This window comes from Rhinatrema bivittatum, chromosome 9 (genome assembly GCF_901001135.1).
Source record: "Rhinatrema bivittatum chromosome 9, aRhiBiv1.1, whole genome shotgun sequence".
Classification (NCBI taxonomy): Eukaryota; Metazoa; Chordata; class Amphibia; order Gymnophiona; family Rhinatrematidae; genus Rhinatrema; species Rhinatrema bivittatum.
The window spans coordinates 24446276-24460672 of NC_042623.1; the positions used below are offsets into that span (position 1 = coordinate 24446276).

The 14397-nt window shown below is 42.7% G+C and overlaps 1 protein-coding gene across 3 annotated transcripts in view; it reads left to right on the forward strand.

Annotated features, from left to right (window-relative positions):
* The window catches only part of LOC115099191 (putative cation exchanger C521.04c), a 104017-nt gene extending 89841 nt beyond the window's left edge, over positions 1-14176 (forward strand). For all 3 annotated transcript variants that reach the window (XM_029616620.1, XM_029616621.1, XM_029616622.1), the window contains 4 exons: positions 320-414; positions 5156-5234; positions 5976-6084; positions 12321-14176. In XM_029616620.1, the coding sequence (XP_029472480.1) occupies positions 320-414; positions 5156-5234; positions 5976-6084; positions 12321-12394 (357 nt within the window). In that variant the 3' untranslated portion in view covers positions 12395-14176. The remainder of the gene's footprint in view (positions 1-319; positions 415-5155; positions 5235-5975; positions 6085-12320) is intronic.
* The last annotated feature ends 221 nt before the right edge of the window (positions 14177-14397 follow it).

Consider the following 14397-nt stretch of genomic DNA (forward strand, 5'->3'; position numbering starts at 1 on the left):
AGAAACTGTTTTGGGAGGTCTAAGGGTTAATGTGTGAGGCTGGGGCCATGGGCTTGGGCTTGAGCGAGTAGGACAGAAGGAATCTATTTCATTCAGCAGTATGAAGAACCATTCACAGAATAGAGTTGGATCCTAGTGTCTTGCTGGGTAATAACTCATAGGTGTCAAACAAATGGTGTTGCATGAATCAAGATTTTTAATCCGTAAGGGTCCCACACAGCCCCAATGGAAGTCCTGGTTCTCAGCTGCATCACATGTGAATGCTGGCATTTCTTTGTTGGCCATTATTGGCTGATACACCTGTTTTGCTTCTTTGCAGTATTTTATTGGTGTGACTGTACTGGCCATGATACCAGAGCTACCTGAGATAGTCAATGGGATCCAGTTTGCCCTGCAGAACAACATTAGCTTAAGGTAAGGCCACATCTCCACATTCTACAGCTAGTTGCATGAAAGTAATGACTAGATGGGTCTTCTGAAGTATATCGCATTTAATTTATGCAACTAAAGTCCATTTGAGTATTAACACATTTTGGATGTTGAGGCACATCATTCTGTTGTGTAAACCTTGGTTGGGGATGCAATAACATGGACAGTAACCATGCACAGTTCCTGGCATTCCCTTTCCTTCCAGGGGCTTGACACTTGTCTGTGTTTTCAGTGTGTTACATTTCTTGTTTCCATATAAAACTCAAAGGAAGGTTTTAAAGTGTTTGGATTTATCCAGTGCCTTCTAATATTTAATGCTTAAACGCATACAGTTGGGGCTGGCCTGGTGGCTTAGTGGGAGAGACCTAGTTTTGATTCTCAGCTTGGGTCTTCTCCCAGGGGCACAGAGGACGCTGAGGTGGTGGCATTCGTAGCTCCTGGAGGGAGAAAGGGGGTTGAGTCCATGTTCATGCGGTGGTGACACATGCTGGCTGGACTTAGGGCCTGTGATTGCAGAGCTCCAGAAGGAGCCACTGGCCAGGGGCACTGGCTGCAGTGATTGGACTGAGGGGAAATATCCCTGGGTTTGTGAACTAAGGCTCATGGAGCCAGCTGAAAACCCAGAGGAGCAGGACACCTCTCCCACCTTGGGGTAGTTGCCTGACAGCCCTTCTTAGCCTAGATTGCATGTCAAGGGTCCATAGCTGTGGGGGGAGGGACATTGTTGCTATTCAATTGAAGTTCAGTAACTGGAGAAATTGTGACTTCTCCAAGGTCACGCTGTCAGTGGCCGAGGAGATGGGATTGCATGCCGGGGCTTCTCATGACTTTTTTATTTCTTTTCTCTAACCACTATATTGCACCTCATTAGACCACAGGCAATGCTTTGCCTGCACCAGACTGACAGAGAAGTTAACTAAATCCATTTGATTGTAAGATAATTGCATATGTTGGATGATGATTGCAGATTTGTAAACAGTTATGATGGCTCTACCGAATAATGGTATATAAAACCCTACAAATAAATAAATAAATAAACTAGGCCGTTCCTGTAATTCTAAGTGCAGCAAGAAAGGAAAACTACTCCCTTTTTCTTTAGTGGGTTTCACCTACTAAGCTTGCAAGAGAATCTCAGTTTTTAAATGACCTTTCAGTCTCTCAAATCCTTGTCTTCAATTCCAAATCAGAATAAAAAATGACAGAAGAACATAACCTGGGTGTGCCATACCCTGCACCCAGTATCCTGTCCCTGCTCCATCCCATCGTCCCTAAAGCCAGTAGCCACGCAATGCCATATGCGTGTGTCTTTATTCACCACAGCGGCTTTATTTAATCCTACATGAAATGCAAAATCCTACCTCACACAAGATGCTCTAATCAGCAAGGTGGGTAGAGAGGGCGTGGCATATCCCAGGTAATTCAAGTCTTTCTAACTAATCCATCAGATACCCTGTTTCCCCGAAAATAAGCCAGTGTCTTATATTAATTTTTGCTACCAAAGATGCACTAGGCCTTATTTTCAGGGGATGTCTAATACTGTAGAGCTGCTGGCTGCCCCTGCGTCAGCCATGCCTCACCAGTGTGCTGTCAGAGAGAGGTAAGAGTGTGCAGCATTCATGGGAGTCAGCTTGGGCTGACTCTGCTGCTTTTGAACCTCTGCACACTGCTTGGAAGGGGTCCCCCGACTGGTACTGCCACCATCCCCAGATGTCAGTAATCTTGCTGCCACTGTCACTGCTGCCACATGACTATTGGGGAGGCGCCGATTGCTGCTACTGACACTGAAGCCCATTCTGCTGCCTCCTCTGTGCAGGCCCCGTGGGCTTCCACTTCCTCCATGCTGATCTCGTACATTGTGAGATCTGCATAGAGAAAGTGCTATTCTTGCACATTCCCAAAGATTACATGTGCCAAACACTAAAAAGTAATTTATTTTTTTTTTACCTTTGCTGGCTGATGTTAGTTTTCTAATCGGTTGGTCACAGGCTTTTTTTTTTCCACCTTCCCTTTCTTATTTTTTTGCCAATTCCTTTTATATTGTCCTTTTTTCTTCCGTATTTCTTTTCTCTCCATCTTCCCTCAAACACAGTCAGGTTCTCATTCTCACATGCATTTCTCTCTCTCACACACACAGGCTCTCACTGGCACATGCTCTCTCTCATACAATCATTCATACACACAGGCTCTCACTGGCACATGCTCTCTCTCATACAATCATTCATACACACAGGCTCTCACTGGCACATGCTCTCTCTCATACAATCATTCATACACACAGGCTCTCACTGGCACATGCTCTCTCTCATACAATCATTCATACACACAGGCTCTCACTGGCACATGCTGTCTGACTCTCACACACACAGGTGCTCTCACTGGCACATGCTGTCTGACTCACACACACACAGGTGCTCTCACTCCCACATGCTGTCTTGCTCAAGCATAGGCTCTCACCGTCACACGCTGTCTCTCTCACACACACAGAGGCTCTCACATGCTGCCTCTGCAAACATTCAGATCCTCACTCTCACACACAATCTCTCAACTCATCTCATACACGCACGCACCCTCTACAGACCCTCAGCCTCTCTCTCACCTCTGGGCCTCCTCTTCGCGGGTCGCCGCAGGATGGGCTCTGCAGCGGCCCTGAACTTCTCGGGCCTCTTCCTCGGCCCTGCTACCGGGCCTCTTCCTCTTCTTGGGCCGCTGCGACTTGGGATTTGCAGCAGCCCGCAGCGGCTCCTCTTCTTCACGCGCTGATGCTCTTTCTCCTTCCTGCCCATGCGGCTCCGGCAACGTTTACTTCCGGGCCGCACAGGCAGGAAGGAGAAAGAGCATCAGTGCGTTTGAACGCGATCTTTTTCTTTGGGCAAGTAGGCTCAGTGGCCGCATGAGCCTCCTTGCGCCTGGGCGCATCGGCTCCCCTCCGGATACCACTGCTCGCATCTGCCCCTAATACTTTGCAAACTTTATTTTAAAAAAATAAAAAAATAAATAAAAAATGACGTCACAGGATTGACCGGCCCACCGGGGGAAGCCCGATCCCCCGATAGGTCAATCCGCCCCTGTTTACAAGGGATGTCTTACTTTCGGGGGAGGTCTTATATTTAAGAATTCGGCTAAATCCCTACTAGGTCTTATTTTTGGGGGATGTCTTATTTTCGGGGAAACACGGTAGCAAGGTGATCACAGAGCAGGATGCTGCTGGGTAAATGCTGTCCCTAAGGGTGTAACAGCTCTTCTATGCTCGGTGTCTCCATTTTGCTTTGTTATACAGCCTTTCTCCAAAGCCACCTCTACCAAGCTCTGCGAAAAGAGTAAAATCATATCAACTGCCCAGGGTGTTAAAAGTGCCCATTGCCACAACCACCCCGGTGCCCCCTGCCTCTGGCAGATGGCTTCACCCCAGTGTTATACTGAAGCGCTGGAGAACTCAAAATGGCCGCCACTCCTGCTCTGCTGGCCTCCCCCTTACACTGGAGCCCAGCTACGGTTTTCCCGTGACTGCTCTCCTTGATTCTGTAGCCAGGGAGAGGGGGCCTTCTGAGAGATCCTCTGCCGTCCTCCCTATTCACTAGAGCCCCCAAGGGTAAAAATTAGTCCCCACGGACCCTCTTCTCCCCCCACACAGGGCTGTACTTCCTGTGCACCACAGGAGCCGCCCTGAGAAGAGCAGCGCACTACGCAGCAAACTTAAATAACAGACCTGCTCCTCCGCAAACGGCTCCCTCCCCATGGGCAGGAATCCTTGTTCTAAACAGCCCACACTGTGGGCAGTACAGCTGTGCCGCCACCTTGCCAAGGCCTCTCACGGAATGGCTTGCCTTGTAAACTATATATTTTTTTCTCTAACTCTGGGCAAAAGCAAAACACAAAATTACACTTCCTTTAAAGGAAGTCTTCTGTTAGAGACGGGGACTGAGGGAGCCAGCACCACTGGCTTTCAGATCTTCCTCACTGTGGGGGCACAAGTCGACCCAGGGTCACAGACTCTGCTCAGCCAAGAGGATGGCGGCAAAGACCTAAAATTCCTGGGAGCAAACTTTTTTTTTTTTTTTTTTCCTACCAAACTCCAAACTGCAGGTTTTGCACCTCTGCCATCTGCTGGCTACAGAGAATATTGAGCGACTGCAGGTGGCACAGTACCTTATGTACCAGCAGTAGAGGAAAGCTTTTCTTCTTGGTCTCCATCTGTTGGTAGGGGAGGAAAAATCCCCTGATCTGGGGGATAAGGAAAGTGCCCATTGCCACAAACACCCCGGTGTCCCCTATCCAATAGCACCGGAGCAAACCTGTTCAAGTTGCATCTCTTTCTGCATGAGAGGGGCCACTGCTGTAAGGGGGGGGGGGGGGGTTTCTTTTAACCTGCTGATCACTGAAAAGGAGACGTGCTCCCTTTTTCCTGCCCTATTTCTATGTCCCCGGTACACCCCCCACCCTCTGCTCCCTCTTGGGATCAGCCTCTTTCCTCCCTAGCCCTTATCCTGCCTATTGAAACCTACCTACACCTTCTCTTACGTTCATCTGTGCTCCTGGACAGCAGCCCCTGTTGTATGGTCAGTGCTTCCTGCAGTGACCGAGTCTTTGTAAGCTAAAGAGGCAGGAAACCAAACTTGGGCCATTTCAGATGATCTTTGCATGTGTCTAAGCACTTTTCCTTTTAAATCCTGCCGCCTTGCATTGAGGATTAGGATTTAATGTGACTGTTTTACTTTTGTTCCTCTAGCCTTGAGATCGGAAGCAGTATTGCCATCCAGGTCTGCATGCTTCAGATACCCATTCTGGTGTTGTTCAATATATTCTATGTAAGTATCTCATTTCAAAAGCAAATAGTGCCAAAGCCGTCTTCACAAATCCTTGTCTGACTGTTGTGCCATAGTCTCAACTTTTCCAAAAAAAGACTGACACAGAAGTAGGTCCTTAAGTTTACACTCTAAACTTCTGCTTCCACCCCTGAAATCCTGGAGTCCTCTTGCTATCCCTTCTTTCCACAAGGATAGGATGCTCTATGATGCCACCTGCAAATGTCTTGGAAATTTTGCAATTCCATGGTGGCTGAATGCATCCTGAGCAACGGCGCAATGCCAACAGATTTCTGAAGCTGGCTTTGGGTCTGTAGCTGGCTCCACATACAATAACTGTTCCTGTGCCCATCAGATGCTGCATGCACTGAATATGGCTCGGGTATCCTGAGACGGTGCTGCTAAGTTAGCCATTCACTCATTGTGTAGCATGATGTGGCTTCCCAATGTGAAGCACCAAAAGCTTTAATGAGCCTCCTGGCTGTGACCCTGGAGAGGCTGAATTGTGGTGATCCCAGGTGACTGAAAAAGGGGAAATCCTGGATTCATAGTAACAACTTAGCTACCATGAACATTGGCCTTCTCCTTAGGATTGTCACTGCTTTAGCTTAAGGATTGAAAAATCAGGAAGCTTCCAGATGGTAGTATCCTCCTTTCTCTGCTTCAGCCCAGGCCCCCTCCCCTTTCATACACAGCCTCTTATTTTGTCTCCCTCATGCTATATCTTACACCATTTCTCTGCAGCCAACAGGCTTTACCTTGCTCTTCAGCGATCTCCACGTCTGGGCCAGCATCTTCAGTGTCATTTTGATGAACTATATTTTCATGGATGGAAAATGTGACTACTTCCAAGGTAGGTCTAGCTAGTCCCTATGGAAAGTGGGTTTGCTCATATGACTTGCCTGTGCTCCACTTACAATAGTCCTGAGTAAGAGATTCTCCTGGTTTCTAGTAGGGGAAAATATTATTCAGGTAGAGGGACTTAACTACCAGATGCAAGATGCCCTCCTCTTCCCCCATTTGGTCCCCAGTTGGGGAGGCAGTGATGTGTATTTTAGCATTCCTGGGATGATGAGTCAGAAAAGCACCATATCCTGCAAGCAGCTAATGCTGCCCTGTGTGATGGCTAACCTGAAACCCATATTGTAAGTGGTGCAGACACTGAGCAACTGTGAATGTGAGGTAATCACTGATGCTAGCTAAACAAACACAGCCCATCTTGGATCTTATTGAGATGATGCAAGACTGAAAGGAAGGGAGGTCTGGAAAGAATGGATATTCAAAACATTTATGCAAGGAAAATTGTCTGAAGGGGACAAATGCCACTCAGTTGGAAACAGTGCTGTGTAAATAGCTCTCATGTCCTTTCAAGAACTGGGTCAGTGTGAGTCAGGAGGCTTCACGTAATAGCACCAAAGTTCAGGAAATTAATGAACCAAAAAGCTGTAGTCTGATTTGTTCAGGTTTGGAGTCCCCCATCCACAATGTTTAAAAGTGGATTACTGCAGTAGAATTGTAGTACATGCAAGAGAGTAAATAGGAAAATGAATCAGAATTGGAACACCAGAAGCAGACCTTATGGCATCTGAAAGCAGGAAGGCTTGCAAACATAAGGAGTAGCTTGTGATTTTATAAACTTCCGAGAATATACACACCACAGGCAGAGAGCTGATAAAGTACCCAAGTTTAATTACAGAGGTCTCCTGATTAATTATACACTTTATATTTTATTTATTTACATCTTTTTACTATGCCGACGTTCAAGATGAAGATTCTTATCACACCGGTTTACATCGAACCAAAATTGGAAAAATTACAAATAACAAGTATCTTCAATCAAATCAATTAAAATTTAACAGATAAGAGAATAAAGTATAACAGGATATAACGTATGACAAGGGCTGAACAAAAAAGTGTAGAAAACCCCGAGTGAGGAAAGAACTGTATTACAGACTATCTCCGAACATAGTAAGGTTTGTGAATAGATGTAGGGTAAAAAGGGGTACTAGGGAGAGGGGAGAGGCCAGGGGGGGTCAGGAAGGGAGAGAAATTAGACGTAGTAACAGCAAGAATTGCACGTTACAGCACAAGTGAAGAGAGCTAGTAATGTTGCTGAACATAGCAGAAGCTGCATTTCCTTTCTCACTGAAGAATACATGTTATGTGAAGTTAATAACTTGTATATTCTTTCTCTGACTTTATAGGTGCAAAAATTGTCCTTTTCCTCAGTTTGTTGGAAAGGATTCTTATTAGTTTCTCCAGTTGTCCATTCATTTTTTCCATTTTCTAGACATCTGAAAACCTGCTATTCTAAACTTAGTTGACTACATGCAGGGAATGCAAATCACAAGCCTAATAACTCTTGGATTCCTATTCTCCCAAATTAATCTCTAGGCTAATTATCTATAATTGCAATGTACAAATGGGCTAACCCTTATTGGACACTTAGGGGCAGATTTTTTAAATTACGCGTGGGGGTACATTTGTGCACGCTACCCGGCATGCACAAATATACACCCGATTTTATAACATGCGCGCGCTGCCATGTTATAAAATCTGGGGTTGGCGCGTGCAAGGGGGTGCACATATGTGCACCTTGCACGTGCTGAGCCCTAGTGAAGGCCCGATGGCTTTCCCTGTTCCCTCCAAGGCCGCTCCTAAATCGGAGCGGCCTTGGAGGGAACTTTTTTTTTTTTTGTTCACCCATCCCCCCTACCTTATTTAGTTAAGTTATGCCTGCCTCTGGCAGGCGTAACTTGCACGCGCCGGCTGTGTCGGGGCACTCGGCCACGCCCCACCCATTTTTGCAAGCCCTGGGACATAAGCTCGGTGCGCGCAGGGGGAGGGGTTAAGGGTTACGTGCATAACCCTTTTAAAATCAGCCCCTTAGTGTACCAGGTATGAAAAGCATTTTCAAATCAATTATAGGCTGTGACCCCTCCCACTCTTTCCAATAACTGTCAGCTCTGGGCTATCGCTTAAGCTTTGTTAAACTTTAGGTAAATTCCTATTTCTATTATTACTGAAAGTTGTTACCCTAAAGTTGCTACCCCCATCTAATATTTATATCACCTGAAGTTTAGCTGCTTCAGAAATGTGTCCAAATTGCAGTGTTTAGCAGGGCATGCTGCTGTGCTGCCAGGACGCTGTCGTGTGCTTCCAGCACTTCTGTTGTCCATTGCAATCTTCTTGGTTTAGATTTCTGTGCTGATTTTTGTATGTAGTCATCCTAGGAGGAGTTTAGCTTGACGCCACCTGTATCTGGATCATAAGTGACTGATGTCTGATGCTAGACCTCTTTCATTCTTTAGCCAGTTCAGACATCTGAATTATTGGCCTTCCAGATATCTCATGAGCCTTATGACAATCAGAAGGACAATCTGCAATGTCGGCAAGTTGTTACCAATTGGCTAGAGTTCATTTCAAACCTGATTGGATTTAAAGACTGTCAGACCATAATTGTAATCATGGTCTGTGTAGCAAGATGTCCATAACTTTCCTGAGTTTTATATCTGCAGTTATTTGTTTGGATGACATCTAGTGCTGTAAACTCTTGTACAGGTCTCAAGTCTGTCTGCTTCACGCTGATAAATCAAACCCTAATATAATATTCTTTTGATATCTGCAGTTAAACTCAGATTCATTTTACTGACCTAGTCTACCCTTCCTCTTCATATTCCTGCCTTTTTCTAACTTCTGAGCTAGGAGGAAATGGCTTTGGGAGTTTGTCCCTATCTCCAGCCATACATCTGTAGGCAGAAGTTAATTTTCTTGTCTCTATGAAATTGATTCAGTTTTTGTGTAAGTTTAGAAAGGTAAAATAATATATAATAGAAATGTGTATATGTTGTAAAGGGTCTTATTCATATGCTTCTCAAATTCTGTGATGTATTCATTTTGATATTGTATGCCTTGGATGGATGCCTTCACATATGAGCTATAACTGTGCTTTTTTTTTTTTTTCATTTTTTCCTTGTACGCCTTCTATAAAACAAAACCTTCAGAGTACTATGTGTTGGTAATGCTGTTAAAATCTATGTTAGGATAGAAATTCCCCCCCCCCCCCTTTCCTCCTCCCAGATAGGAATGTTTCCCTTCCTGGTCATTCTGAATCCAGTTTTACAGAACATCCTGGGAGATATGACTGCCTGTCTGCAGACGCCCGTATTATAGCAGCTGCTTACCATGAGCCCAAAGCCTAGGATTGCAATATAAAGATTTCACCCATAAAGAAAAGCCCATCAGAGAACTTGTCAGCCACCACCACCTTCTCTAAACTTCGATAGGGTGATTCATTGCTGTGTTAGTACTTATTTATTTATTCTTTTTCTATACAGGTGTTCATGGTAGCTTCACACTGGTGTACAATAAATAGCAAGTGCATAAAATAAAATATACACATAATACATATTTTAAACCACCTCTTTCCTTAAGGCCAAACATTTTTTTCTACGGAGCTGAGTGTTCCTAATGAGGTCTGGATATATCCAGACTCTCTCTGCCCATAGAACACTTTCAGCCTACTAAAAAAAAAATTTCAAAACATTTTCTTTATCGGTAATGAAGGCAAATTTTACCAACAATATTCCCCTATTTTTTAACATCAATATCCTCTTGGGACTTCTGAAGAAGATCTGAAATATTGATTGAGGTTTCTGCAAGAGACTTTTGTTCTGTTCTTTCTTTATCATCCAGTATTTGGTCTCATTCTTGTTCCTTCTTTATTCCAATGTAAAAAGCTCTCACAATTACAGGCAAACACTGTTCAGGAATTTAACACCTGTTATATAGCTTTTGAATAATTCCACAGGACTCATTTGTTTAATTATTGGAAAGTTAATTCTTAAATTCAATGCATGGATAGAATTTTCTAAATTTTCAATTCTTTTGTGAAACTCTCCTTCTGTTTTTACTTTAACTCTGAATTTTTTCAAGTTGTGTAATACGCTCATCCATATCACAAATTTGTCTTTGAGTTTATATCATTTCAGAATTTTTTTTAAATGAATTATTTGTTTCCATCACCGCATCTGTCAAATTTACAATTGATGTATCTAATTTAGCGATGTAGTTCCAGAGTGTTTCCATTGTAATATTAACTGGTTTCAATATCACAGTTTTGGTGACCTTAGGCTTAGTTATACCACTAACCTGCTGCCTATTCAATCCAAAATTCTCTATCTTCGTTGTGCTTTCTTCCTTAGGAGTCAGGGGAGAACTCAGATGTTTCAAGTGATGCCTGAAAAACAGGCTCATAAGATGATCTAAAAAGATTATATTTCTGTTTTTCAAACTATAGATAATCATATATAGATATATAGAATATCATATATCATGCTCTGTAATTTCCAATGGCAAGATTTTCTTGTAATTGTATTTTGAAAATTCAATAAATAAAAAAAGTTATAATAAATATACTAAAAGTAAAACAATAATACAATAAAACATTTTTCAATCAAATACAAATAAAACAAACTAATAAAACAAGAATAAAGTAAAATAGGAGTCTGTAACCTTCATTAAGACAAGTAAAAGCCTGTAAAATAACCATGTTTAAGTTCTTTTTAAAAGACTGCGTATATTTTTTCTAGCCGTAATTCGTTCCATAAACCAGGACCTGCCAGGGAGAGTGCTCTTTCACGAATTTCAAATGTGCAGTTCTCTGTGATGGAATTGTTAGTAACCCTTTTCCTGCAGAACGTAAATTACACTGAGGAATGTGCAGGCGTAAAGCAGCATTGAACCATTCAGTGTTGTCGTTAAAAATTGTCTTGTGAATTAGGACTAAAACCTTTTGTTTTATCCTAAAAGAAATGGGTAGCCAATGCAAATCTTTCAAAATTGGCGTTATGTGGTCATATCTTCTAGCATTTAAGTCTTGCCGCAGCGTTCTGAAGTAATGGTAGCGGACGAGTGGTGGATGCTGGGAGACCCAAAAACAGGGCATTGCAATAGTCTAATTTAGATAAAATCAAGGCCTGTAAAACTATTCTAAAATAGTTAGCATGAAGTAGTGGCTTCAGTTTGTTTAGAATGTGTAACTTAAAATATCCTTCTTTTAAGAGTACTAATAAAATGTGTCCAACTTACTTAACTGATTATAATAATTCCAAGATCTTACCTGATGTACAATATTATATCTAGGCTTAATAGTATTTCCCATGAAATAGAGTCTATCATTTAATTTACTGCATATTAGAAAAATCTGTTTGAATTATTTAATGATAAACTCATATTTAGGATCCATACTACGACTTCTCTCTCGTATATTTCCCAAAGTTTGTGTATTCTCGATGGAGTCAGTAATCTGCCATTTTCCTTCCTGTCTGCTCATCTCTCAGGCCCAAACTAGAAACAAACCACAGCAAGTCAGGTTAGCAAGCTTGCCACGCCTGGTGTCGCGTGCTGGCTGAGGTAGCAGGATACCTCTGTCGGTACTGTTGCTGGTTTCCATTTGAGCAGCAGAAGCTGCTTAGGAGTTTGGGGGGGGGGGAGCAAATGGAAGGAGGGTGGGTCTGTTGCTCGAAGTGAGATGTGAGCATTGCACAATCAAAAGTAGACTAGGACAACGTCAGCTGTTACTGGAGTAATCAGTACAATTATGGAAAATGCACACCTTCTATTCTTTGGCCCAGAGGAGGGCGGAGGCCCTGTATTACTGAACTATTTTTAATGAAGACAAGGGTGATTACAGGGTTCATGTATAGTAATCTTTACTGTGCATTTTAGTCGCTTGCAGTAGGAGGCTGAGATTTTAGAAGCCATCTCATTTAAAAGATATTTTAAATTAATAAGTATGATGCCTATTTGATTCCAACAGTACTGCAATAGTGGAAGCTAGGCTCCAACTATCTGAGTGCATTGCCATGCATGGAACAGAAGATAAATTCCTGCTGTTCTAATTTAAAAATGTAAAGACTTTTTTTTTTTTTTTTTTTGACAATGTGAGGCTGACTTTGGAAACCATAAGTGATCAGCGATGTAAAAAAAAAAATTAAAATTAAAAAAATAAAATAATCTGGTTAGTTACACGAATTGGAGACTCAAGTTCTAAACACTTTTTTTTTTTTCTCTTCCTTTATCTCACAGGCACTGTTCTAGTGATGGTGTACCTCATCCTCCTGGCCATGTATTTCTACGCTCCATCCCCGGCTGGATGCTAGCAGCCCATGCTGCTGAAAGCTCACCCTTTCCATGTTGCACTTTAGATACAAACTTGGAAGTGATGCAGCCTAGCTCTGGTACCTAAAGTTACCCTCCTGCCTTGTTTTACATGAGCCAAGCACAGAGCAAAAGGCTAAAACCTGGATGGTGCTTCCAGCCCCCATGGTCTTTGACCTTGAGGACTGACTTTCTTTTTTTTTTTTTTTTTTTTTTTCTCTTTTGGCTGGGGCTGCATCTGGTTTCTCTCAAACCATCTACACAGAGACCGGAGAGACTCTTGGGTCTGGAGAAAGCAAAATTTAACAGTTCAGCTTCCTCTCTTACTAAAGCAGTGAGTGAAGGGTATCAGCCAGGCTCCCTTTCTTTTATTCTTCTACTTGAAAAATAAAGATTTGATTAAAAAAAAAAAAAATCTCGAATTTAGGGCAAAGTATTGCGAAAGGCGGTGGGAGCAGGAATCTCGTCAGCGAGGTGTAGGTTAATGTTTCGGGGCTGCAGAGGTTAAAGCACCACTTTAAAAAGATGATGCTCTTGGTGACACATTCTTCGAAATTTAGATTATGCTTGAAAGTCTGAGGTGGCAAAGAAAGTTCATTTTTAAGTTGGCAGAATGTTGCCGTCATTGGTGCAATGTTCTAATTGAAGGGGGCCTGGAAGAATCTGGATTCCTTTTTAAAGCACTAATAGGGAGGATGCACTACGTGATCTGTCTAAATCTCACAGGCCTCCACTGCTGCTCCTTTAAATGGAAGAAACCAGCTTTATTGAATGGCTTTAGACTGTAATGTTGCACACGCCTAAAGAACAACTTTCAAAGCCACAAAACCAGGTAAAGTGACCCGTCTGAAAACTGCTGCCCTTTGGCCAGCTGAAAGTGTGCATGGGCTTCTGCAGTGGGTGTACTTTTAGTTGGGTTAGGAGGAGGTCTGGAGTAAAGCAAATGTGTCTGCGTTAAGACTTTTTAAGTGTGAGCTGTTTTACTACACCCCCTGCGCAAATAGGAAGAAAGAATGCAGATGCTCTTATTGTGCATACTTGCAGCTCACTGATTTTCGGAAGGGATGGGGGTGGTTTCACTTTGAAAGTTGGCTATAATGCGAGTGGGTTAAAAGTACTTGTGTAGGTTTATAACTTGGCCTATTCAACGGTCCTTCAGTCATATCAAAAAAAAATGTCATCTTGTGCTGCTGCTCTACAAGCCTTGATATTAAATACCTAGAGATGCAAAATCACTTATAGAAATGGTCTGTGTTCACCAGTAGCAAATCCATCTGCTCTGGCAGCAGAGGAAGGTGAAGAGCACACTGCGTATGATGCAGATTTTAAGCCACTTCAATCTTCTCTCTTTCTTTATTTTTAAATTCTTTCTTGCTAGTACGCATGCCTGCAGGATCTGACGAGCCAGGGTTGTGCAGTTCATGGCTATGCTGCAGGGGCCTGGGTGCTGAATCTTCGAGGGATTTGGCTATCCTGCAATGATGTGTTAAAGTGGGTGAGACCCCAAAGAGAGAGTACGGTAGACAGAATCTTCCAGTACATTAGTCCACCTCTGGTTAGGAATACTTTTACTTCCAATATAGGATGGGAGTAAAATGTTTCTTAAATGGGATGTTTTGAGTTTCAGAACTATTTCACAATGTATTTGGACAATTTAAAATGTAACTAGTATTTGTTTTTATTGTATGGTTTCATGGAAATGGAATATTTGCTGGTTATGAGGGCCTTTAAATACACACAATAATGGTGGTTCCTGTATTAAAGTAATTTTGTATGACCCTGAAGCATCTTATCTTGTCTTCCTTATGGTCCTATGCTATACTGTATTTTTAAGTGCTTTTCAAGCTCATTCTGTAAAAATCCCAGCAGGAGACATTTAATGCATGAAAAATACCTGCCCTCTTGTGCTTTAGTGGATAGGAAGTTTATAAAGGGGCCATGAGATGGCATAATGAAGCTAATATTGCTTTATTGAAAGGGTGGTAGATGCATGTAAGACTCCTAA